The 23,941-nt window shown below is 43.1% G+C and overlaps 2 protein-coding genes and 1 non-coding gene across 3 annotated transcripts; all 3 read left to right on the top strand.

Annotated features, from left to right (window-relative positions):
* Window positions 1–2,825: 2,825 nt before the first annotated feature.
* On the top strand, window positions 2,826–10,906 carry ankrd16 (ankyrin repeat domain 16). The gene is made up of 7 exons (XM_063500746.1): window positions 2,826–3,311; window positions 6,177–6,397; window positions 6,473–6,515; window positions 6,874–6,982; window positions 7,096–7,257; window positions 9,255–9,333; window positions 10,685–10,906. Exons 1-7 carry the CDS (start codon window positions 2,974–2,976, stop codon window positions 10,846–10,848), a joined length of 1,116 nt encoding a protein of 371 aa, XP_063356816.1. The 5' UTR covers window positions 2,826–2,973; the 3' UTR covers window positions 10,849–10,906.
* Window positions 3,440–3,527, top strand: trnay-gua (transfer RNA tyrosine (anticodon GUA)). Its single transcript is given in 2 exon segments — window positions 3,440–3,476; window positions 3,492–3,527. It is a non-coding gene; the product is annotated as a tRNA-Tyr (tRNA).
* A 1,072-nt stretch (window positions 10,907–11,978) lies between the features above and the next one.
* Window positions 11,979–23,721, top strand: gdi2 (GDP dissociation inhibitor 2). The gene is made up of 10 exons (XM_063500744.1): window positions 11,979–12,152; window positions 18,158–18,265; window positions 18,550–18,649; window positions 18,776–18,910; window positions 19,017–19,215; window positions 19,332–19,463; window positions 20,299–20,398; window positions 20,668–20,839; window positions 21,158–21,357; window positions 22,591–23,721. The coding sequence occupies exons 1-10, from the start codon at window positions 12,108–12,110 to the stop codon at window positions 22,741–22,743; spliced, it is 1,344 nt and encodes a 447-aa protein (XP_063356814.1). The 5' UTR covers window positions 11,979–12,107; the 3' UTR covers window positions 22,744–23,721.
* Window positions 23,722–23,941: the final 220 nt, after the last annotated feature.

The following is a 23,941-nucleotide window of genomic DNA, read 5'->3' as shown; positions in this document are numbered from 1 at the left end:
TTGTAATTTGGCCGGTCCCTCAGGGAGGGGAGCCCTGAAACCTGCCAACACAGCTTTTATTTCTAAAGATGACAGCTCGCATATGTTTGGAGTGCAGAGAGTGTTACTGTCGAATAACCTGATGACTGCTGTTTAGAAGCAGCATCTTCTACAGCTGTGAATACAGCTTTAACCCTACGAACACAAAGCAGAGAGACCGTCTGTGCAGGAACAATCAGTCCTTACTTGTTCCTCTTTCAGCTGCTCGCTTTAGGGGTCACCGCAGCGCAGCATCCGATTCCATCTCGCCCTCCCTCTAAACATCACTCCCACTCCTGCCTGACCTCATCAGTCTTTGGCTGCTTTTTAGTCATTTTGAGTACAGTCCTTGTACCTGACCATACTGGGAGGGATATTTCTTTTGTTTGACCAGTCACTCAACACTTACTATAAAAGTGTAAAAAAGGCATCCTGTCATAAAACATGCAGCTTTTCCCATTTCTTTAGTTGAATCTACAAAAAAATGCAGTATTTTACATAAACAAGCTGATTCCCAAAGAGCTGACATATCCTGTGTACACGTGGACGAGAAATGAATGGCAGGCCTAAAAAACTATTTGAAGCAAATGAAAAGAATGGGTAAAATCCAGCAAACGCCTGACCTGAGGGCTGGATCTGGGGCTTCGGCCGATCCATCTACCATTTGTCTAAGTCTCAATAGAAACGGCCTCAATTCAAATTGCTGTCCGTATGTATGGAAGAGGTTAGGGGAGGGGTACAGCAGTGAGTGTCCAGAGGCATGTGTAAAACACGGGGGAGGCTCTGTCACGGTGTGGTGTCGGGGATCGTATCAAACTGGTGGGATTAGGAATGATAACAGTGGAATCGTAACACTAGCAGGAAGGAAGCTCGTATCTCTGAAGAGCGTGACGTCATTCCTAAGCCAATAGGTTTGTTTCTAAGCTCGAACAAAAGCTACAGTGAAAAGTAACACAAAAAGAACTTTACATGAAAGCAGACACAGATTCAGTGAGACAATGGCTGACACGTGGCTGAGTCCAAAGTATTTCCTTCCTTTCTGGTGCCGGCTCCATCGGGGCATCTGTTTGCCTACCAGCCTTTCAAACCCTTATACAAATACAACAAATGCTCACACAGTGAAGGGAGGGGGTGAAATCTCCCCTTTCATGAGACAAATAAGGGATTCTTATTAACACCCCATTAATTATGCTTTAAGTTTAAAATGTAAAATCTGCCCTGAGAGGATGGCAGCTTGATTAGCTCATAATGACGCCTACTCTGCAGCCTTTCACCAGATCTGCTGTCAGCTGAAATACAACAGGACTTGCAGTTTGTGTCCTGCATTTGTTTCTGGTTTATTTGCTGCTCTTCAGAGAATTCAGAAACATCTGGAACTGCTTAGCTTTAGCTGGAAAGAGCAGAGCTGCCCAACACTGCTGGGCTGCATTTGAACAACTCATCATTTACAGAAGTTACACTTTAGTATTCTTGTATGTAATATGTCCTCTTAATGCATCTCAGTGCAGTTTCACATTGTCAGTGTCAGTTTATACCAGTGCCACAAAATAGTTTAACAAGTGAGTGATATTATATTTAGAAAACCACTTTTTCATCATCAGCACAAGGTCCTCACGGTGTGTGAATGTGTGAGTGTGATGGTGCAGAAACCATCACTCTGAAAACAGTTCACTTTTCCATTTGTGAGAAGGTCTGTAACATTCTCAGTATGGGGGAGGGGGGGCGTGTTTGTCCTCTGTCCAAAAAGACCCATTAATGCAGAGAAGTAACAGATCCCACTGAAACAGACGCTTTCACCGAGCACTGAGAGCTGAAGATGGAAATCTTTAAGCAGAGCACGTTAGTGTAAAATGACAAAAAGTTCTATTGTTTAATAAAACCCTTACACATTACAACATCATGCAACCATAACAGACATAAAACTATCTGTAGAACAAAAAAGAAGAAAAAAAGCTCTTTTAGATGGCGAAGCATGAAGGTGTGTCAGTGCTGCTTTGATACGAGAGCCATCATTTGTTTTAAAGTGCAGTACAAAGTCAAATGTCTGAAACACACTCACCAGCAAGAACAGCGTGGAGGCTACAGCTAGTCCCATTCGTGGAGCTGATGGTCCGTGTTGTAAAACCTCTGAGGACTGAGACTCACCCGCTTTTCTCTCCCCCCACCTTTTCCTCCAGATGTGACTCGTCTTGTTGGTCTTCTTCTTGTTAGCCAGATGCTGGATTATCTCGTTTAAAAGACCAGTGATGGCAATATCTGATCCACTTTTGGTATTTTGTGAGAGAGAAAAAGAAAGTCTGTGATAATTACCCTCATGAGATGTGTTAACATTATGCCAGTAAGCATTTATTAACCTAAATTTTCTTTATTATTTAACTACATTAAAGACAATTTTGGTTGTTTAGACTCTAAACGACCAAAATTGTCTTTAATGTAAAGAGCAAAGTGATTTGCAACGTGAACTCTCTAAAGTTCAGAGAGCCAAATCACGTTGCTACAACAACTACATCTCCCACAATTCACATGGCCACGCCCTCCTATAAGGGCAACGAAGTTTAGCCATGATGTTCTTTCTTTCCTAATCCAAGTAACGGCATTCTAACCTTGTTTTGACTGTTATATAAAAGGTTTCTCATCAAATTGTATCAATGTGTGCACACTGTATAATTCAGGTCATTTTAATCTAAAATTGCAAAAAAAAAAAATCTATTAGTGCTCATAATAATATTTAGAATTTTGATCAAGATATAAGTACGTAAAAAACCAAACGCTTGCGTGCTTATGTCGGTTTCAGAGGTACAGGGTTAGGTCATGGTTGGCCACGTGATTTTAAGCAGCTCAACCAGGAATCGCGCTGGTAAACAGGCCAGCGCGTGTTCTTCAACACTTCAGAGTAACTCTTCTCATTTTGGCCCGTAGGCCAGTTTCTGCTCCAGCATTTAACTTCCACGCAGCATGGATGAAAACACTTTGAAGCTGCTAGTGAAGCTCACTCAGGACGGACAGTTAGCCGCGCTGGAGAAACACATAACATTAGGCGGCTCGACTGCGGCGCAAACTGTCAGTAGCAAACATTTCGGCAAGTCGGGAGACACCTTGCTGCACTACGCCGCAAGGCATGGACACTTGGACATTGTAAAGTACCTGATAAAGAGGGTTGGCTTGGATGTAGAGGTGTACAACAACGACTACAAGAGGCCGCTGCACGAAGCTGCCTCCATGAGCCACAAGGACTGTGTTAGCTACCTGCTCCAAGAAGGCGCCAAAGTGGACAGTCTGAAGAAGGCTGACTGGTGAGAAAGAACCTGTTCACGTGTTACTACATTACTGTAACCCTACTGTAAAAGGAAGGAGGAAGAAGTCAGCGCCATCTTTCCCGGGTTCACTTTAAACCTGGCCTCGCTGTGGGAGGGGTTATCGCCCTTCGATAGCTCAGTTGGTAGAGCGGAGGACTGTAGAGGCTCATCGCTGACATCCTTAGGTCGCTGGTTCAAATCCGGCTCGAAGGAGTGACATTTTTTTTAACTCGACAGAACAGTATAACTATAAACAAATGGCGTAATATTAGCTAAATATACCTAAAGGAGCTACTTTACTTTTCTTTAATATACTTCAATAAATTTGTGTTTCTAGTTGGAAATCGAAGGGGCTTATTGGTAAAGATAGCCGACAATACAATAAGTTATTAAGATAAGATAAGATAACCTTTATTAGTCCCACACGTGGGAAATTTGTTTTGTCACAGCAGGAAGTGGACAGTGCAAAAGTTATGAAGCAAAAATTAGAATAAAATAAAATAAGAATAAATACAGTACACAACTGTACAGAATAGAATAAAATAGAATACTATATACACTAGAATAAAATAGAATAAAATATACAATAAGATAAAAATAGAATACAAATGCTATATACAACTGAGTAAAAATACAACGATGCCAGAAAAGATTATTGCACTTAGTGTTATTGCACATGTGTGGATGTGTGTGTTTGATCAGTTAAAGTCTTTGTTGTGGAGTCTGACAGCAGTGGGGAGGAAAGACCTGCGAAATCTCTCCGTCCCACACCGTGGGTGCCGCAGTCTCCCACTGAAGGAGCTGCTCAGTGCTGTCACAGTCTCATGCATGGGGTGGGAGATGTTGTCCAACAGGGATGACAGCTTAGCCACCATTCTCCTGTCACTCACCACCTCCACTGGGTCCAGAGGGCATCCTAGAACAGAGCTGGCCCTTCGGATCAGCCTGTTCAGTCTCTTCCTGTCCCCAGCAGAGATGCTGCCACCCCAGCAGACCACACCGTAAAAGATGGCTGAGGCCACCACAGAGTCATAGAAGGTCTTCAGGAGTGGGCCCTCCACTCCAAACGACCTGAGTCTCCGCAGCAGGTACAGTCTGCTCTGCCCTTTCCTGTAGAGGGCGTCTGAGTTATGAGTCCAGTCCAGTTTGCTGTTCAGATGAACACCAAGGTACCTGTAGCTGTCCACAGCCTCAATGTCCATACCTTGGATGTTCAGTGGTTGCAGTGGAGGATGTTTGTGCCTGCGGAAGTCTACCACCAGCTCCTTGGTTTTACTGGCATTGATCTGGAGGTAGTTCAGCTGGCACCAGTCCACAAAGTCCTGAGTCAGTCCTCTGTACTCCTTGTCGTCCCCATCAGTGATGAGGCCGACTATAGCAGAGTCATCAGAGAACTTCTGCAGGAAGCACTGGGTGGAGTTGTGGGAGAAGTCTGCAGTGTAGATGGTGAAGAGGAACGGAGCCAGAACCGTTCCCTGTGGGGCCCCCGTACTGCAGACGACCCTGTCCGACACACAGCCCTGAGTCCTCACATACTGTGGTCGGTCGGTGAGGTAGTCCAAAATCCAGGTAGTGAGGTGATGGTCCACTCCAGAGTTCTCCAGCTTGTCCTTCAGAACCGAGGGAAGAATAGTGTTGAAAGCACTGGAGAAATCAAAGAACATGATTCTCACAGTGCTTCCAGCGGTCTCCAGGTGAGCGAGGGAGCGATGTAGGAGGTGAATGACGGCATCATCCGCTCCAATGCCAGGCTGGTAGGCAAACTGAAGTGGGTCCAGTGATGAGCTCACAAGGCGCCGAAGCTGAGCCAGGACCAGCCGCTCCAGGGTCTTCATCAGGTGGGATGTCAGAGCCACCGGCCTGTAGCTGTTGAGGTCCTTGGGGCGTGAAGTCTTTGGCACTGGTACAACACAGGCGGTTTTCCAGAGCTGTGGGACTCTTCCCAGCCTCAGGCTCAGGTTGAAGAGGTGCTCCATCACACCACACAGTTGATCCGCGCAGGACCTGACGACCCTCGAGCTGATGCCATCTGGACCTGCTGCCTTCTTGGCTTTAATCCTCCTCAGTTCCCTCCTAACCTGGGTGGTTGAGAGAGACAGTCTGGAGCCTTGTGTTGATTGTGTATTGGATGCTGTTGTTGGGGGTGGGGAGGAGTGAGCAGGGTGAATAGAGGAGGTGTGAAGTATCTGAGGTGTCAGAGGTGGAACAGCAGCAGTGGGGGTGGGTGAGTCTGCAGCTGATGTTGGAGACTGCCTCATGGCTGAATCAAATCTGTTGAAGAAATGATTCAGTTCATTTGCCCACCTCACATCCCTCCCAGGCAGAGAGTTCTGATGTTTGTGGCCCGAGATGGTTCTGAGGCCTCTCCAGACTTCACCAACGTTGTTTACAAATTATTACAAATTAAATGTACATTATTTCAAATTCAGACTTTACTTGAGATTTGACACGTGAAAGTCACGATACAGTCCAACCCTGTTAAACACTGACTGTTCTACAGTGGTGCTCAGACTGTATCTGTGAGCTCCGTTTGGAGTGTATTCAGTAGGGTCGTTTAAAATCAACATGAAAGAAATTGTAATATTATTTTTTTCATAAGCTACTTTTAAAATGTGAAAATATTACACGTTGTATAATATGTTCCATGATTGTAGCGCAGGAAACAAATAAAAACAGGTCAGTAGGACAGTATCAGCACATTTGTTATCTTTCCAACTTCACTCCATATTTCCCCTGGTTATCCACGCCCCCTAGTGGCTCTATTAGTAAGTACGTGACAGATATTCCACATAGAATGTATGAATATATCCACCAATTGCAGTAAGTTTGTTTGTCAGAGGAGATTTGTGTCTCTGCTCTCAGGACTCCGCTGATGATGGCGTGCACTCGGAGGAACCTGGACGTGATCCAGGAGCTGCTTTGCCACGATGCCGACCCCGCACTGAGAAACAAGGACGGCTGGAACTCCTTCCACATCGCCTGCAGAGAGGGAGACCCTGTGGTCATACAGCACCTGCTCCTTGTTGCACCAGACGTCTGGAGGACGGAGAGCAGGACACGCAGGACGCCACTACACACCGCAGGTGTCTGTACTTACAGTATGTGGAGATGTGACGTGAGGGGAAATTATATAACTTACACTTTCTCTGTTCATCCAGCAATGCATGGATGTGAGGAGGTGGTTAAGATCTTGCTGGACAGGTATGTTGAAATTTTACATGGAGACTAATTCTGCTGCATATTTAACGCCAAATCCAGTCAACTCTGGATGTTGTCTGACTTTAGTTGTCAGCAGTTCTTACATATATAGCCCATGGAACTCAAAATGCCCTAAAATGACAAATTCACAGTATAAAAATGTATTTAAATGTGATGCAGAAGTCAAAGGATAGATAGATGTTATAAAATTTAAGTTGTTTTTTATGACACTGAAACTTTCTGCACTCTTAAATTTATGCAACTTCTTTTGGCACAAATGCAGCTCCACCTGCTGATGCTGATTCGCAGCTCACAGATAACTTTGTCTGACTGATCCTCACATTTACTGGTGTTTTTCCAGATGTGGCTACACGCCTGACAGCACTGACAGCTGTGGAGTCACGCCTTTCATGGACGCCATCAGGAATGGACATATCTCTGTGGCCAGGCTTCTTTTAGACGAGCACCAGGTGGAGCAAAGCATTCCCCTGCAGTAATGTTTCTGCACTGACGTAGTTATATGTAGTGTCTCCACCTGACCTGTGTGTGTGTGTGTGTGTGTGTGTGTGTGTGTGTGCCACAGGCATCTGCAGCAGCTGCTGACATACTCGGGGCTCAGCCAGTGCACCAGGTAGCCGTCACTGGCCAGGATGAGGCTCTGCGGTTTCTGGTGAAGGACTTGAATGTAGAGGTGAACCAGAGGGCGACCAGCATCCAGCTCACCGCCCTGCATTACGCTGCCAAGGTCAGAGCAGGGATTTCCCTCTGGTCTGCTTTAGCAGTCTGGTGGGAAGTTTCGGAATGGTTGGGAAAGATAAATAAATAAACGGGCAGCGTAGGAATGTAAGGAAAGGGACCAAGATGGGATGACTTGAGAAGTTTGCAGATATTTTGCTGTGTTGTTGTGTGGAGTGGTTAATATTTACTAGAAAAGTTGAGGATATCAGTATCACTGTAAAAGGAGAGCACTGACATAGATATCGACAGTGGAGGTAAATAGTGGACTGACAGCGTCTCTTCACTACACTCAAACAGTGGCTTGTTTGTCCTACAGTAGCCATCATGTCTGGAATTATGCACGTGGATTTGGAGGGATAAGAAAATAAAACACGTCTGTAGAGTTGATATATCACACCAGTTTGTTTTGTTATTTGAACTAAGGTGAGGTTCCTATAGCACAGTGGTTCCCAAACTTTTTTTGCTAGGCCCCCCTTTGTTTTACAAGAAAAATGTTGCCCCCCCCCCCTCGCACAAACACATCCTCCAACCACACACACCCATATTTTGCTCCATTGCGGTTTATTTCACACCTCAAACATTTAGTAAACAATTAAGCAAATACAAGTAATCTGCAATAAATTACAGACAGTAATAAAATAAACTACTAACTCTTTTACGCTGCGTCCGCACCTACACGGGTATTTTTGAAAACGCAGCTGTTTCGTCCACACGTAAACGGCGTTTCGAATCACCGGAAACTGAGATTTTTTAAAACTTCTTTTTTGCGTTTCCGTGTGGACGAGGAATACAGAGTTCGACACGCAACGTCAAAGGTATGCGCCTTTTTTCACGTCACGCTGTGCGCCACGTTATTGTTTACATGAGATGAATTGCAGAATGGCAGATAGAGACAAAATACTGTTAATCTGACTGTCTGCAGGTTTTACAGGCTTACACACACACGCAGTTACTGTCCCTCTATTTAGAAAGGCAGAGGCGTCACGGTGTGATTATTTTACATGTAGTTGTTTTTTTCCTGTGTAATAATATTCAACATTGCTATCAATACATTTTTCAATTCCTGTGCAAAATGGGTTAAAAAACATAAACAGCTGTGGGATACTGTTTGTCCGTGATTTGAACAAATGGTGGCAGGATCAGCCTGATATTATTTGTATCTCACTGTAACTTTACTGTATAAAGAGCTAACATCTCCAAAATGTCAGGAGTAGTTAGTCATTACAACAAGTGTTTGTGAACTAAAAATCAAGAATGTGGGATACTGTTTGTCCGTGATTTGAACAGCCCAGCGCTGCTCCCGACGCAGCGAAACCAATTCTGCAGGGGAGACCTACCTTGTCACTTGTGCAGGTGAAACCAAAGGGCAGATATGCTTCACCATATTTTCTAGTCTTTGGCTTAAAATGAAGTTGATTTGGAAACGTATTCAGCGATGCTTCATCTCCTGCTTTGCGTTTGTGTGGGCACCCCGTCAAAAACCTGTCCAATATGCTAGCAGTGTCCAAGTGTTTGCTTTTCATACCGCCCCCCCCTGCAATGGCTCTTCGGGCCCCACACTTTGGGAACCTCTGCTATAGCAGTTGCCAGAGGCAGTGACCATTCCTGAAGATGAGTGGAAATTAACACTGCTTTATTTAAAACAATCAGGTAGCTTTCAGGAACGTCTGGATCTAGTTCATAAAAGCATCCACCTCATTCTCACCTCTCTGTACACCTGATGCCAGGCTGGTGCTTATAGCTTCATTTTTTTTTTTAGCTGTCACTCATTTACAACAAGGACATATGCACTGTACATGTGATTGTTGTATATCTGTGCTCTTCATTAGAAGAATTACTGGAAGCTGTTGTCGTCTGTGATTGTAGCCATGAAGAGTGAATGAACAGTTTTCTCAGACTCACATACCAAACATAACAAGAGAATAAAACCAAAAGCCTCGAGGCAAAGCACGGGCTACAGATCCTTCTCCGAGTCACACTGACACTGACATGCATCTCTTTCAGGAGGGTCACACGTCCACTATAAACACACTGGTGGAGCTGGGAGCGGATCCTCATGCCCGGGACAAAAAGGGAAGGACCGGTAGGATGACCTTCTCAGTGCCTTTATGTAAAGTTATTTTCTCTGACCATGCACCTTAATCAGAGATAATTATTATCTGTGATTATTTAACAAACAATGACATCCATAAAGTGTCCAGTGTGCCGTGTGTTCTGCAGCTGAAATACTCTGTTTCTGTTCAGCCACTTGAAAACATAATACAGATCATGTGACGAGGGGAAATAACAGATGATCTTTCTGGCTTCACGTACACCAACAGTCAGGATACTTGGTACACAGTGATGGACGTCAGCTGGTTATGTGAACGCTGCGTTTATCAGTCTGGTGATGAGTGAAGTTTTCATGGAGGAGGTGATGTTTGCAGCATATGACAAACAGAGACAGGTCCACAGGCAGCAGAGCAACTGATTTTAAATGAAAATAATAGAAACATATGAAGAGTTTAAACACATAATACAAGCTGAAAGCAGCAGTGTGAGTGTGTGAGCTTTGACATGTTGCACCACTTTATTAATAAAGTTTCGCCTGTTTGATGTCATGAGGAATAAAGGCAGCAGATCAGAGTCGCAGCTCTGTCATTAAGACAGAAATGAATGTTTAGATTAATGTTTTGTTTTTTTGAGTAATTTTATTTCACGATTCTTATCGATGCTCATCAGGGAAGACTTTAAGAAACCTTAGGCCTTCCTACTGTCCGTGCATGGAGTTCTGTGGGAGCTTCCAGGAATGATGGTGCTATATTCCAGAGAACTGATTGGTCAGTAGGCGGTAATCTCGTACCTACTGATTTCTTATCTCGTACACATCTTGCACTGGAGCAGGTTATAGGGATGAAGCATCATTTTCCACGCCATGCACCGCTGCAGCAAGTGAAACATGAAAAATCCACCATTTTTAGTTTACAGGCTTCTGCCCATTAACTTTTGGTTGGACTCTTTGAAATAACAAGAAAGCTGCATAGTTAATATTGGGTGAAAGTCTGTGACGGCTTTACTTCTGTTTTTGTCACTAACATCAAACAAAGAAAGATCTGTTCCTGTGTTTTGCATACACCTGTGCACGTCCCTCGTTTGCATTCATTCAGTCTGAAAAATGAACCTGCAGAGACTGCAGCTCATCAGCGCAGTGCTCTATAGTGACCTGTAACATCTTCAGTGTTACAGAAACAGCACCAAGCTTCTGAAATGGGAGAGTCATCTGTTGGCTCTCATAAAACTCATTTACAGGAAATATCATCGGCACAGTGAATGAAACAGATTTGGAAATAGGAACAGAGTTAGTTTGTCTTTTCATTGTCATATGGCGATAATGTCACCACCAAAACTCAGTTATTACGGGAAGCAGTTTTTTACTGCTGTTTCTCTTCTCTCAGCTCTTCACATGGCGTGCATTGGGCAGCACGCAGACGCAGCCAGGACGCTCCTGCAGCTCGGCCTCAAAGATTCTGAGGATGCGTCCGGCACAACCGCCAGGCAGCTGGCCAGGAAACCCGACGTAGTGCAAGTGTTTGAACGTGACCTGGCACACAGACCCTAATCAATCCTTGAAACACTGAGTTCTTAATTTATTGAAATAAAGAAAAGCTGAAGCCTAATAGTGTGATTCAAGTCATTTTGCACAGATTGTGTGGATTACAATAAAAACTGTCACCCTTGTGTTTGCTAAAAGACGCAGGTTTAGACATGATTGGTCATGCTAACAGTAATCTCACTTTATCTGATAAACTCTGCATCCTGCCAGGACAGTTCCTGGGAACGCTGACACAACACAAAAATGCAGCTTTCATTGTCGGCCACTACATTTGATACTGTTTGACAATCTGCTTGGCTGCCTGTTGTTTCTACTTAAAAATGTTCGTCTTGGTGACTCTATATGAGCTCAAAGCAGTCCACACACCGATGTAGGACTTGGGACTTTTCTGTTTGTCAGTGGGTTTGCCAAACAGGTGTGTCAGGCATATATGTTGTTGCAGCAGTTGAGCATGTTGCCCGCGCTATGCTCAACAGGCAAAGTTGCAATTCACTAAAAAGTTCTGTAAATTTTTGCGCCTGTAATGGAAACTATCACAAAGAAAATGAAGCCACAGCGTTTGTTTGCTGTAGTTTTTTTGTTCAGTTTCACACAAGCGAATGAAATGACACAGTACGTGTGTCAAATGTCTGTAATAATTGGCAATCAATTGCTATAATTGACAAGTAAGGCATAAAACCAATGGATGCACTCCTGCTAGAACCCTATGATTACAAGACAAAACACCGGCTCAAATAACAGCTACTATTAACTACTGGTGTAGAAACATGGGAAACGGGACGATAATAAAGCCTAACTCAATGGACCAGAAGTACATATTTTATCCTTATTGTACTTTATGCTTAATGAGTGAGTCACATTTAAATATATTTGGCCGTATTGCATTAGAACAGTTAATGATCTTGTTCTTTAGCTATGGATATGTCACACTACCTTCCGGCACTGGTAAAGTTTCCCACATCAACACAGTGTTTGGCCCATATCTACTTTGTCGGGATCTGGTCACCCTACCTGATCGCTGCCGGCTGTAATGCACAGGTGCAACACTGTGCTCTTTGAAGCAGTACGTCCACACCATTGGCCCACACAGGTACCCGGTACGACGCTTCTTCACGACTCTTCCTGCAGTGACTGACAGGCTGAGAAGCCCCGCCCCGAAGGCGCCTGACGCTGAGCCGCAGCCCCTTTTCACTTGTAGCCCCGCAGATCTCCATTTTCTTCTTTCCTCATATTCCGGAGCGGAAGAGCAAAGACTTTTGGAAAAAATGGATGAAGAATACGACGTTATCGTTCTGGGCACCGGGCTTACGGTGAGAGAGAAAAACATACAACGCGTGGGCGTGATTTGCAACCTGTTAACATCGCGGTTAACGCTGGAGAAGACGGGGCCTAATCAGCAGGGTTAATGCTAAGTAGCTAGCTTAGCCGCTAACCGAGCGTGAGCGTTTACGTGTTAAGCAATGGAAACTAAATGAAGGCGCTAACCCCAACTACTAGCTCCATGCTATCGGCAGCTGCTTTCAGTGTCTGAAAAAGATTAACGATAGCAGCTGTTAACTCGCTCGAGATAAGTTGAAACGCTAAAACTGTTTTGTATCCTTGATAGGTATTGTAGTACCGCTTGAGTTTAATTAGCGCAGTTCATTGTCTGGATATGCAGAAACTGAGCGCCAATTAAGGCAGCTTTTCTCAGTCAAGATAAGATTAGATTACGGATGAGTAGTCTGTTAACGTTAGCTGACCTACATTAAGCTATTTTATTAGCCTGCTAACGACGGAGTACAGTCCTGTTGTAGCGGTGTCATCGAATTTATTCTTGGGGTCGAAACTGTTCCCACCGCCGCTCGCCTGCTGGAAGCAGTTCTATGGCAGTGTAGCTATGTTGAGCTCGTTGAAGTGTCCTTTCAGCGCTGTTCTGTGCGGCAGTACAACTAAACTGCTACAAACTGAACAGCACTATGAAGAAATCTCAGCAGGTTCTCGTGTTTAATAAAACGAGAAGCTATTTGGCATAGAGGCGCATTGGGACACGTTAATGTAACCGCGGTCGCAAACTTCACCAGCAGGTTGAAGTTATATATCCTGTCCGACTTTCAGTTCACTTTTACACCCGCCGCCCCCCAAAAACTAACGTATCGAGTGGAGTGTGTGGGATTGGGGATGTGTAGGCTTTGTTTCAACGGACTCTCTTTGCTGGTCGTACTTTTAAATAAAACGATTCCCTCGGACAGACTTCCTGACTTTGTTGTTTAAACATGTCGGAAAACCAGTGGTTAGTTTGGGGCTTAATCACAAGCCAACGTGCTGCTTGTACCATTGTCGTCACCACCTTGTTGAGTCGCTGTACAGTGACGTGTTTTTGACAGCAAGCATTGAGTTGCTTCAGCCCAGGACTTCATGCTGGGCAGCAGAGCAGGCGCACAGAGGGTTAACTTTGGCGGACTAATTCTGGGTGTGGTTCCAACAAGGCTGAGGAACTGAAAGTACACTGCGAGAAGTCTGTGAGCCAGTTTAGTTAGAGCTGGTGGCCAACCACTCAGAACCACTGCAGACTTAAAGACTGAGGTGGCATAGTGTAGTTTCACACGGAAGTAGTTCAGTCTGCAAATAAATGACTTCACTTCTGTATTCTGCCACCTTCTCCTTTTCTGCTACAACACAGACAAAGGCGTTGCTATGTTTACTAACTGAGCAGGTTATGCAGGAATCTGTGCAAGCCTCGCCACCAGGAAACTTCATCTGCCCCAGAGGCAGGAAACAATTAGAAAGGGATAGTTGTGTTGTACATGACAACAATTAGTCTTAAAACATTTGTAAGTGCACGGTAACAGCTGTCACTGTGAAGTGTACTCTGTGCTCTAGGTCTTAAATGGAAATTGTTAGGCAGGCCTTCTTGGATTTTGGGAGGTTTGTTATGCGGGGGGCAGGGGGATGGGGTTCGCCATCTGTCCACTACTGACCACACATTAGAAGAGTGGCTTGGCACAAGATGCCAAACTCTAAGTGTGGCCCGGTTCTCATTATGAGGCTGGTAGTTGGAGTAAGCAGCTTTTAGACTCCAGCCAGGAGATGTGAGTAGGACAGCATTTAGTTATTGAGAAGTATAAAGAGATTGTTGTGACAGCTCTACAAGTTGATTGGCCCAGTTAAGCCAGTGACAGTGTTTCTATCAATGGATGAATTGATGCTCACCAGTTTGTGGGTTTTCTTACAGTTTATAGTTTGACATTAAAACCCTTCATCAAACCAGCAGTCCTGATAGTTTAAACATAACAGTGTGTTATCATCTGAGATGGTGATAAAGGATGGAGAATCTAGACTACAGATGACTAAAAGGCGTTTTGTTGAAAAGACTGAGGCATAATAATAATGATAATAATAATAAATGTTTTTTAAAAGCACTCAAGGACACTTAACAATGGAGTAAAACACATAATAGAACAATGACAACCAAGAACAGCACAAACAAAAAGCACAAGATAAAATAAACAATTAGTTTACAGTGAATATGCAGATTTGAACAGATGGGCATAAAAAGTTGGGCATGTTTTGCCTTCGATTCACTCGAGCCGTCCCTGGCTGCTCTGTGGGTCAGTGGGTGGGGCTCAGGCATCTCCTCCACACAAAGCAAACCATGTGTTACCTGAGGCTAAAATGTGTGCGTGTGTTTTTATTTATCTTCCCAATGAGTGAATAACTAAAGAAGAACAAATACAAGTGACTTGGTAGCAAAGATGCTCTTCACATCTCAGGTGTAGTAACATTTTAGGTGGGCGCTGAAGACGAAATGGGAAATCCCATTAACTGCACAGTAACCTCATACAATAGGAGGAAGTCTGTTACAAACTCAGTGACACTATTCATTCTTTTCAGTTACGTGACCAGTGCAGAGCCCAGAGGACAAAACCAAGAGTTAAAACTAGGGGTGGGCGATATATCGAGTGTACTCGATGTAACTGTCATGTATAAATTGGCAATATTAATCCCCCCGTGGCCCACTGCACTGAGCATGTGTGTTTATATACCACCAGATAGGGAAAAATATGGCGGGAGCTTCAGACGAGCGAGGGAATGAGACTCGCTGCCGTTTGGATTTCACGAGGAGGATGCAGAACACAGTGCGGTCATTTGCAGAACATGCCGCAAAACTATTGCTGCTAAAGGTAGCAGTACCACGAAATTATTCCACCAGCTTAAAAGTCATCTGCTGCAAAATGAAGACAGTTTTAATCTTGAGGCATGTCAGCGTCTCCCCACACACCAAAGAACACGTTAAATAAACCAGCTGTGACACCTGTGACTGCTCTTAGTCAGTCGTTTTTATAGTCACTATCTAGACTTTTGTTTCTGTAATTTGAGGTCAGCAAAGTGTTTTTATTCCCATTGTCAGGTAAACCATTTCTCCATTTTAAATAACCCACTATTAACTATCTGAGTTGATGTGTAGGAGGGATCTGCAGTGTTTGCAGAAGTGCTTTACTTTTTTGAAAGATTGATACTTAAAAAAAGTGCAGTAAAAGTACTCAGTCACAATAATGACTACAGGTAACTTTAGTGCAGAGGCATGATGCAACACAAGACTCCACTTATGAAAAGTAGCTTAGAAGTTAAAATAAGAGAATTTGAAGCACTGCTGATAATCTTACTGAGTCAAGTAATACAGAAGAAGTTATGGTATTGATACAAGATACTCAGGCTGAAATGTTCGGGCTAAGACCCTCAAGAAGATGAAATTCAGGCTAGGAAAGGAGGAGGAATTCTCTTCTCCTGCGAGGAGTACACCGCTGTAGACGAGACAAAATTACTGAATACAAAACCAGGAAACTGACTCAACAAAAAAGGAAGCAACAAAGGGACTTACTGAAAGGCACCAGTTAGTTTGTGGCTAAACAAACGTAAAGCAGAGATGACTTGATGGGTGAAAAGCCTTAAATATAATCCAGATTCAAGGCTCTCTGCTAAAAGTCTGATGTAAAAAGCAAAGGTGAAGTATGAAGTGGGTTGTGGTTGAAAAGCTGAGTGTCACAAACTGCTGACCTTACACGTCCTCTAACAGGCCAGTGTTTTGTTAGGTTGTAGGTGTCAGTGGTGTGTGTAGATGTTTGAGAATTTGAAGATGCGTTACACTCTGCATGTGCTGCTGTAAAATGCTGTCGTAAAGGAGAGATCCTGTGGATGTGGCACATTCTCATTTTATAAGCCCATCACATGTTTGCATGTAGACCTTTAATCTGCCCATGACAGTGCTGAAGTCAACCGCACAGTGCAGTTTATTACTGTAGAGTATAGCATTATTTTTGTCTTAATCTGCATTTCTAGGTAATCAGATTGGTTTTAAATTCTGTAGTAAAAATGTCTGAAACAAATCTTCAAACTGTTGTCTTGTTTTATCAGCTGGCAGGCTCAGTAACGGTCACATGACATGAAGAAAAGCACATGACATAAATCAGTCATATATATCCACAACTGATACCAACTTTGTACATTTGTAGGTCTTCAGTTAACTTCTTTACATTATTAGTAAATTAAAAGTCAGGTTATATTTGAGACATGTGACTATGATGTTTGAGAAAGCCATCCAGATGGAGTCTTTGTTGCCCCCGACTACCCCGTCCCTTCTCATATTTGTGGGTTTCATGTGTTAAATATTGAACTGGGACTTTGTCACTGCTTGTGTTGTTTTGTGTTGGTGTAATGTTTTGCCTGACGGTACAGTGAACTGGCACGATTTTCCCCTCTGTCAGCATGAATCCTGCCGCTGACAGTCCTCCGGGCCTCTCTCAAAGTCGCAGTTTTTATAGGCAGCAGCAGGTTGGCTTCAGTCACGTCTCCTCAGAGGCGTGGCTGTGCCACATTACAGCAACTCTGGCCCACATATTTTATTTTATTTATTTGGTGTGTCTGCATGAAGCATTGAGCAGTCGTCACGATCCAGTTTCACTGGAGCAAATGAGACTTTCTTTGGACAAACGTGGACAGTGTTGTAGAAATGATGCAGAGATGAGTGAATGAGTTAGTAGCAGGGCGTTTATAGTTTTGCATATTTTCAATTTTCATTTTGTTTATCCAGTTTTTGTATCATTTTTTTAAATTAAAGCGCAACATTGTTTCCATTTTTTTTTCTTTATGAAGAAAATATAGAAAGAAGAAGAAAATTCTTTATATTAGTTCAGTTTATTTGTATTTTTAACTGTTTTTTTTAACAGCTAGTTTTTGTGCAATGGATATTTTCATGAGAAAGGTGGTTTACCAGTAAGCTGTAGTATTGTGTGTACTGGCACAGGTGCTGTACGAGTTGACAGTAAGCGTTAGGTGGCATCAGTCAGTGCTGCCTTAGTTTGATTGTTATGTAAGAAACATACTCCTGAGCCTAACCTTTCATTCAGTAGAACAACTTGTTTTAGAGTAAAATCCACAGTCACATGATGCTCACACTGTTGGCTAACTTCTACAAGCCCTCAGCTCTAATCTTATTGAGTTTGGGTGGGAATTCCACTTCTTATCATGTCCAACCCTCTGAAGCCCAGTGGAAGCAGCACTCATCCTCTCAGCTCTGCACAAACATGTCAGACATGCGTGCTATACTGTTTGGTCAAAGTCGGTAGTGTGGCAAATTGAAAGTCATGGAAACAGTAACATGTGGGATATTGTAAAGTACAAATGGCCGAGTCACGTAGTGAGTAACCGTAACAGAAACACTGCTTTTGTTTTTTGTTTTTTAAATAAAAAAAAGCTGCAGTTTAAGCCGACGAGTGTGATGGTAGACGACCTGACCTACTGAGTCACTTCACACATTACAGACTGTTGCTAAAAGTATTGAGACCGACAGGAAGTGATGGGAGGCAAAACTGACATGCAGAAGGTTAGCTGCAGAATCAGGGAGGTTACACTTGCACGGTATGTGTTACCATCAGGATGAAGGCATAAATCTAATGTTGTCTGACAAAAGTTCATTTCCTTGATATGCAGAATTGGCTGCAGTTTTAAAAAAACAGAGATTTGTTGGTGTAACTGTATAGCTCTTAGTGTTTCTGCATGTGTGTAAACATAACAGCACATGCTGGACTGCAGTAATTGAGTTCTGAACCACCAATGAAGTAATGTTTCACTGCAACCATTGGTTAACCCTCTGCATGCAGTTGAGCTGACCCTGGTAAATACAGCTATTCCTCTTGAGTAAATCATTTTTATTATTAGTGTTTTTTGTCATTATTATATTATTATATCCTGTAACTCGTGTGTGAGGAAAGCAAGATGAAGAACTCTGCGGTTGATTTGAGTCTAACTCAACTTCTGTACTTGCCTCTCCCAACAGGAATGTATTTTATCAGGCATTATGTCAGTGAATGGGAAAAAGGTTCTGCACATGGATCGCAACTCCTACTACGGAGGTGATAGCGCCTCCATCACACCTCTTGAAGACGTAAGTTGACCTCTTACATCTCTGATTTATCTTTTGGATTGAGTTGGTTGTTTCACCACAGTGATGTGGAGTTAGGATGAACATTTGGATTTTAAGGCTGATAACGGCTTCTTTTAACATAGATACATTTTGTTCTTAAACACCACACTTTCCTCTTCTATCCAACAGAGGTGGTGATGATGATAGAATTAGCATATTTCATTTTGTGAAAGTAGGAAATTAAGATGCCTCTGTGAAAGTGGAAGCTGTTGCCTGTGGGTCAGATGTTATGTGTCTCACTACAGCTCTACAAGCGCTTCAACCTTCCCGGAAGCCCTCCTGACTCAATGGGAAAAGGCCGGGATTGGAACGTGGACCTTGTCCCTAAATTCCTCATGGCCAATGGTATAGTTTCCCTGATCTTTGGTAGACAAGAAACGATACAGTATAATAACTGGGCAACGATTAAAAGGACCCTTAGAAGTGATAACGATGAACGTTTCCATGAATGAAAGTATTCCTTTGTTGCAGGTCAGCTGGTCCGCATGCTGCTGATCACACAGGTGACTCGCTACCTGGATTTCAAAGTGATTGAAGGCAGTTTTGTGTACAAGAAGCCCAAAATCCATAAAGTTCCCTCTACGGAGACTGAGGCCCTGGCATCCAGTAAGTCTAGTTAAATACTGAACAGTTTGGTGGAAGGTTGTTTTGTTTTTGCAACCCTGCTCTAGTTATGGATTTCCTCCTTTTCTAAACTCGTTCTCACTCAAAGGTCTGATGGGGCTGTTTGAGAAGCGGCGCTTCAGAAAGTTCCTGGTCTTTGTTGCCAACTTTGATGAGAGTGACCCAAAGACTATGGAGGGTGTCGACCCAAAGAAGACAACGATGAGGGAAATATACAAGAAGTTTGACCTGGGCCAGGAAGTCATGGACTTCACCGGTCACTCCCTTGCCCTCTACCGTACAGATGAGTTAGTAGCCTTCTTTTGTCTTAACAGTGTCTCTAATTGGACATGATTATGATGGCCTCTGCTGTGAAACGGTGCAGCTTGTAGCATTTAGATTGTTCTAATTGTTCTGCCCTTAGTTACCTGGATCAACCCTGCATGGAAGCAATCAACAGGATAAAGCTTTACAGTGAGTCTCTGGCCCGATATGGCAAGAGCCCATATCTGTACCCACTGTACGGCCTGGGAGAACTGCCACAAGGCTTTGCCAGGTAGGGACACTTTCCATTGTTAGACACGTGTGATGAATATTTTGTTTGTACCAAAAATAATCATCGTAAAGATGTTAACTGTGGTTTAGGGTTCGTAGTCTGATTGTCCCCTATCTACCCTAACAAAGTTGTCACACTGTTTTTAGGTTTTGGTTTCATTTACCTTCCTACAATGAGTTTTGAAAATTTAATAAGCTACAGTATAAGTTGCTCCCTTATTCACAGGGGGGGTTGGCACAGCAGGTGGCACCACGTTTTTAATTTGGCAGTTTGGCAGACCATTAGATCCTAGTTCACCAGTCCTAGATTTAAACAGAGCACTTGTTTTTACTCTAACTTTTCTCATCTTTATGGTGAGGTCATTGTAATATACGCAGCCTTTTCCTTTGTCTTTGCAGTAGTTATTGTATGCACACTGCCCGGTCACATACTTTTGTAACTCATCCAATGTGACGACACTCAGTCAAGTCCTTCATTCAGAGCACGTGTGCAAACCAAACTCTGTGAGGAGACCAAATGAGAAAAGTAGAGTTAAAGCTGAGATGCTGGTTTACATGTGAGCTTTAGTTAAGGGGGAAACTCAAACTAAACATTTTCATTGTTATTTTATTTTTTAAATAAGCATTTTTACTTGAAGACAACTCTTTATATTTTTTCAATACTTTTTTTGAATGCACGACTGTTAGGCTGCTTCAGAATATATTGCGATGACTAATAATCCACATGGAACTTGATATGTTGGGCTTTTTGTTTGAGGACGTTTTCTTTAACTGGACGTTGTTACATTTTGAGGTTGGGTGTGGTTTTGACTCTTGAATTGTGACTCAATTTCCAGGCTTAGCGCCATCTACGGTGGGACGTACATGCTGAACAAGCCAATAGAAGAGATTGTGATGGAGAATGGGAAGGTGGTGGGAGTCAAGTCTGAGGGGGAGGTGAGTAACGCAGGTACCAGTAGTGCTGAAGGCACTGCCAGACTGGTTCCTCCTTTTATTATGTTCACCTATCCTTAAGAGTAGAAAAGCGCTGTATTAGAACCAGCATCTGCAAAGACTGTGATGTGTTGCTCTGATGGAGAAATCGCAGTGACAGTTATGGTGGCCAGTTGAACTATGTAATGACGTTTTACAATCTTAATGTCCCTGCAGTTGCTCTTTGGTGTTGTTCACTACTTTAACTTTTTGAACATGTTTGCAAATCACAGATTGCAAGGTGCAAGCAGCTGATCTGCGACCCCAGCTACATTATGGATCGTGTCACCAAAGTGGGTCAGGTGATCAGAGCCATCTGCATCCTGAGTCATCCTATAGCCAACACTGGCGACGTGAACTCGTGCCAGATCATCATCCCCCAGAATCAGGTCAACAGGAAACACGGTGAGCAGTCAGCCTCATGTTTAGGCCTTTAAGATCAAATTTTCAGTTGTCAACAAGACGTCAGCTGTATAGTGTACTTGTATAGTCAGACCTTAACGTCCTAACTTGCGTAGTAAGTGAAAATCCTTTCATCCCCACACCCCAACCTTCCACACCAAGCATCCACCCGATGTGTAGTTACGTTCTCGAGGTGCACGTCAGGTTTTAGTTAAGGCTCAGATCTGATGCAGGGTTTAAAATGTCTAACATCAAAAAGTTGAGCACTGGCACTAAATGACAACACTGAATGTGACACTAACTTGAGTTTTTCTTTTGCAGACATCTATGTTTGTATGATCTCCTTTGCACACAATGTGGCTGCGCAGGGTAAATACATCGCCATCGTTAGCACCACAGTGGAGACGGGTGAGCCAGAGAAGGAGATCAAGCCAGCCCTGGACTTACTGGAGCCCATCGAGCAGAAGTTTGTCAGCATTAGCGACCAGTATGCACCCACTGACATTGGCACTGAAAGTCAGGTATGAAGATGAAATATTGTTTATACTGTTACACAGTTTGTGTTCTTGACAGTGACATCTTCAGCGTGACACGGTGACCTACCAGAAAGTTAGCCCTGCCAGAAACACTTCTGTTGAGTTTGTTTTTGCCTTTTGCCTTTTTCCACCGTGTTTTGTGTGCTTTCACAGCATTTTTCTATGTGCTGGTGTTTTCTTCAGTTTCATTGCACTTGACCTCCGACCGTACACTTCCCAGTATTGCTACTATTACCAAATACCCACAGAGGAAAAACATGTCATTTCAGGATTTTTCATGCTTGTGTCCGTATCCCTCATCTTCATCTGTATTTCCCATCAAGTATATCAATCTCTGAATTTGTGGAGATCTGTTTTTTTGTTGTGAGTGTTTTAATCTCTCAGTGCTAACACAGTGGGAGTTAATGTCACAGTTAAACCAGACTAGAAGTATTAAAAAAAATGGTTTTCCAGCACTGAAGTCAGATCCAGACTGGGCTGAAGTCTGTTTGTCAGGCAGGTTTCCAGCTTTGATCTGAATGGCATATTTAACATGGCTAAAGTCAGCGATGTAGTTAATGAAGCACACAGCGTTGGTGTCTTATAGATGGATTTAGTGGCTAACACACGTGCTGTCTTACAGGCCGTATTTATCACATGATAAAGGCAGACTTGGTTTAATCTCTGTGCAGTTGAGCTGATTTGTCAGAGTGCACGTCTTCAACAACTGCATGTTATCCTTCTGTCGTTAGCTTTAGGTTGTAAATCTGCCTACAAGGCTAAAAATCAGTCAGCAGATATTGTTATTAAATGTCCTGGACATGACTGCAAAGTTCTGACATATATCTGTGTGCACTGCAGTTTCTGTGCTTTAATGCTAGGTTTTTACACGAGGTACACAAAATGTGCTCGATCAGCTCCGCCCACACAGGTTTACAAAGCCATTGAAGGCTCCTCTGTGACCACAGAAATAAAAGGAGGATACTTTTTGTATACTTTTGTAACTAATGATTTGTAGTGTGCGTAGTTGACATGAAAGAACAGACTGCCTGCGTGCTCTTACTGCCACCTGGTGAACAGTTACAGTTGAACATCTCGGGCGCTTTGATTGGACTTTCTTTTAGTTCTTGGAGACTTTGTTCTGTTGTTGCTTCTACTTTGTTTGGATGATTGTTTTGGTTATTTCACTATGTTTGCTCTGTGACATTAAGGAACACTTGGACTTTTGTTTCCCTCTAGATCTTCATCTCTCGGTCCTACGATGCAACAACTCACTTTGAGACCACCTGTGATGACATCAAGGACATCTACAAGAGGATGACAGGCTCAGAGTTTGACTTTGCTGAGATGGAGCGCAAGAAGAAAGACACCTTTGGTGACGATGATTCGTAGAGGCAGCCAGTCCTGCAACACTCTGATAATCAAAGACAACGGAAATCTTATAAAAAATAGAAAACTTACACAAAAAAGTAAAGACCAGTGGGCTGACTGATTACTCGAGTACACAGTTTGCCCACTGAAGAAGTTGATGATGCATAGAGAGAGGCGGTATAGTTTTGTTGGATAGGGTTCAGGGAGGGAGCTATGCTTCTTCACATCATTCAGGTGGGTGTTGCACTAAACACTGGTTATATCTAATAGACAGTTAATACCCTACATTTTTCTAATTCATCATGCTAAGACGATGCATAGTCCAAAGATGCCAAATGAAACGATTCATAATCAATAGTATCTGGAAAAGATGTACACTATATACCCGGCTGATATTTTGTATATGCAGGTATTCTTTTCGTGTCAGGTTCTGTGAGTTGTGGCTTGGCATCGTGTGTCTGTATTCAGTTGTGGTGTGTTGAGCTGAGTGTTCCTCACAGGATGTGGTGATTCCTGCACTTTCAGGCCGGTAACAGCAGAGAGCCGTGCGAGGCAGCACCTCAGCATCCACATCATATGGTCCGGTTTTGTAAAAGTGCTTTAGTGGTGTATGGGCTAGGCTCTCTTTTCTTTGTTTTATCCCGATTGTGCAACCAGACAGCATACTGTAAGTTATGTCACAGGCACGACTGTAGCTCAACATAAACCTCCTGAACCGGTTTTCAACACTTTGAGTTACTATAATGCATCTGAGAAAAATGTATTAGTTCCTGTATTACCCAAAATAATCAAAGACCCGAGCATTAACAGCAGATTGATGACACATGTAATTGCTTAAGAAGGACCAAATGTGTACTGCAGCAGTATTGAACTGATGGGAGCCTTGTGATATCTGGTTTTGAACAACTGTTGTTAAAAAAGGAAGGAAAAAATTATCTTGGGGCTCAAATGATTTCTGTACTGCAAAGTAAAAAAAGAAAAACTTTGTCAAAAGCCAAAGCTGTGTGAGATTTATTTATTTATTTTAGTAGTTTCAAGTATGCAGCAGGGTTTGTAATGTCTGCTTCTACACATCCTTATCCTGACAACATTTGGTAGTGCATCATAATGGATGAAAGCTGAAACTTGTAATACTGGGTCATCAGGTAAAAACACTGCCTTCATCAATTCCATGGATCTAACGCACAAACACATGCTGATGATTAGTGCCGAGCTAAAA

The sequence above is a fragment of the Pelmatolapia mariae genome, linkage group LG17 (genome assembly GCF_036321145.2).
Source record: "Pelmatolapia mariae isolate MD_Pm_ZW linkage group LG17, Pm_UMD_F_2, whole genome shotgun sequence".
NCBI lineage: Eukaryota > Metazoa > Chordata > Actinopteri > Cichliformes > Cichlidae > Pelmatolapia > Pelmatolapia mariae.
Note: the sequence above shows the minus strand (reverse complement) of the source record. Positions and strands in the feature narration are given on the sequence as shown.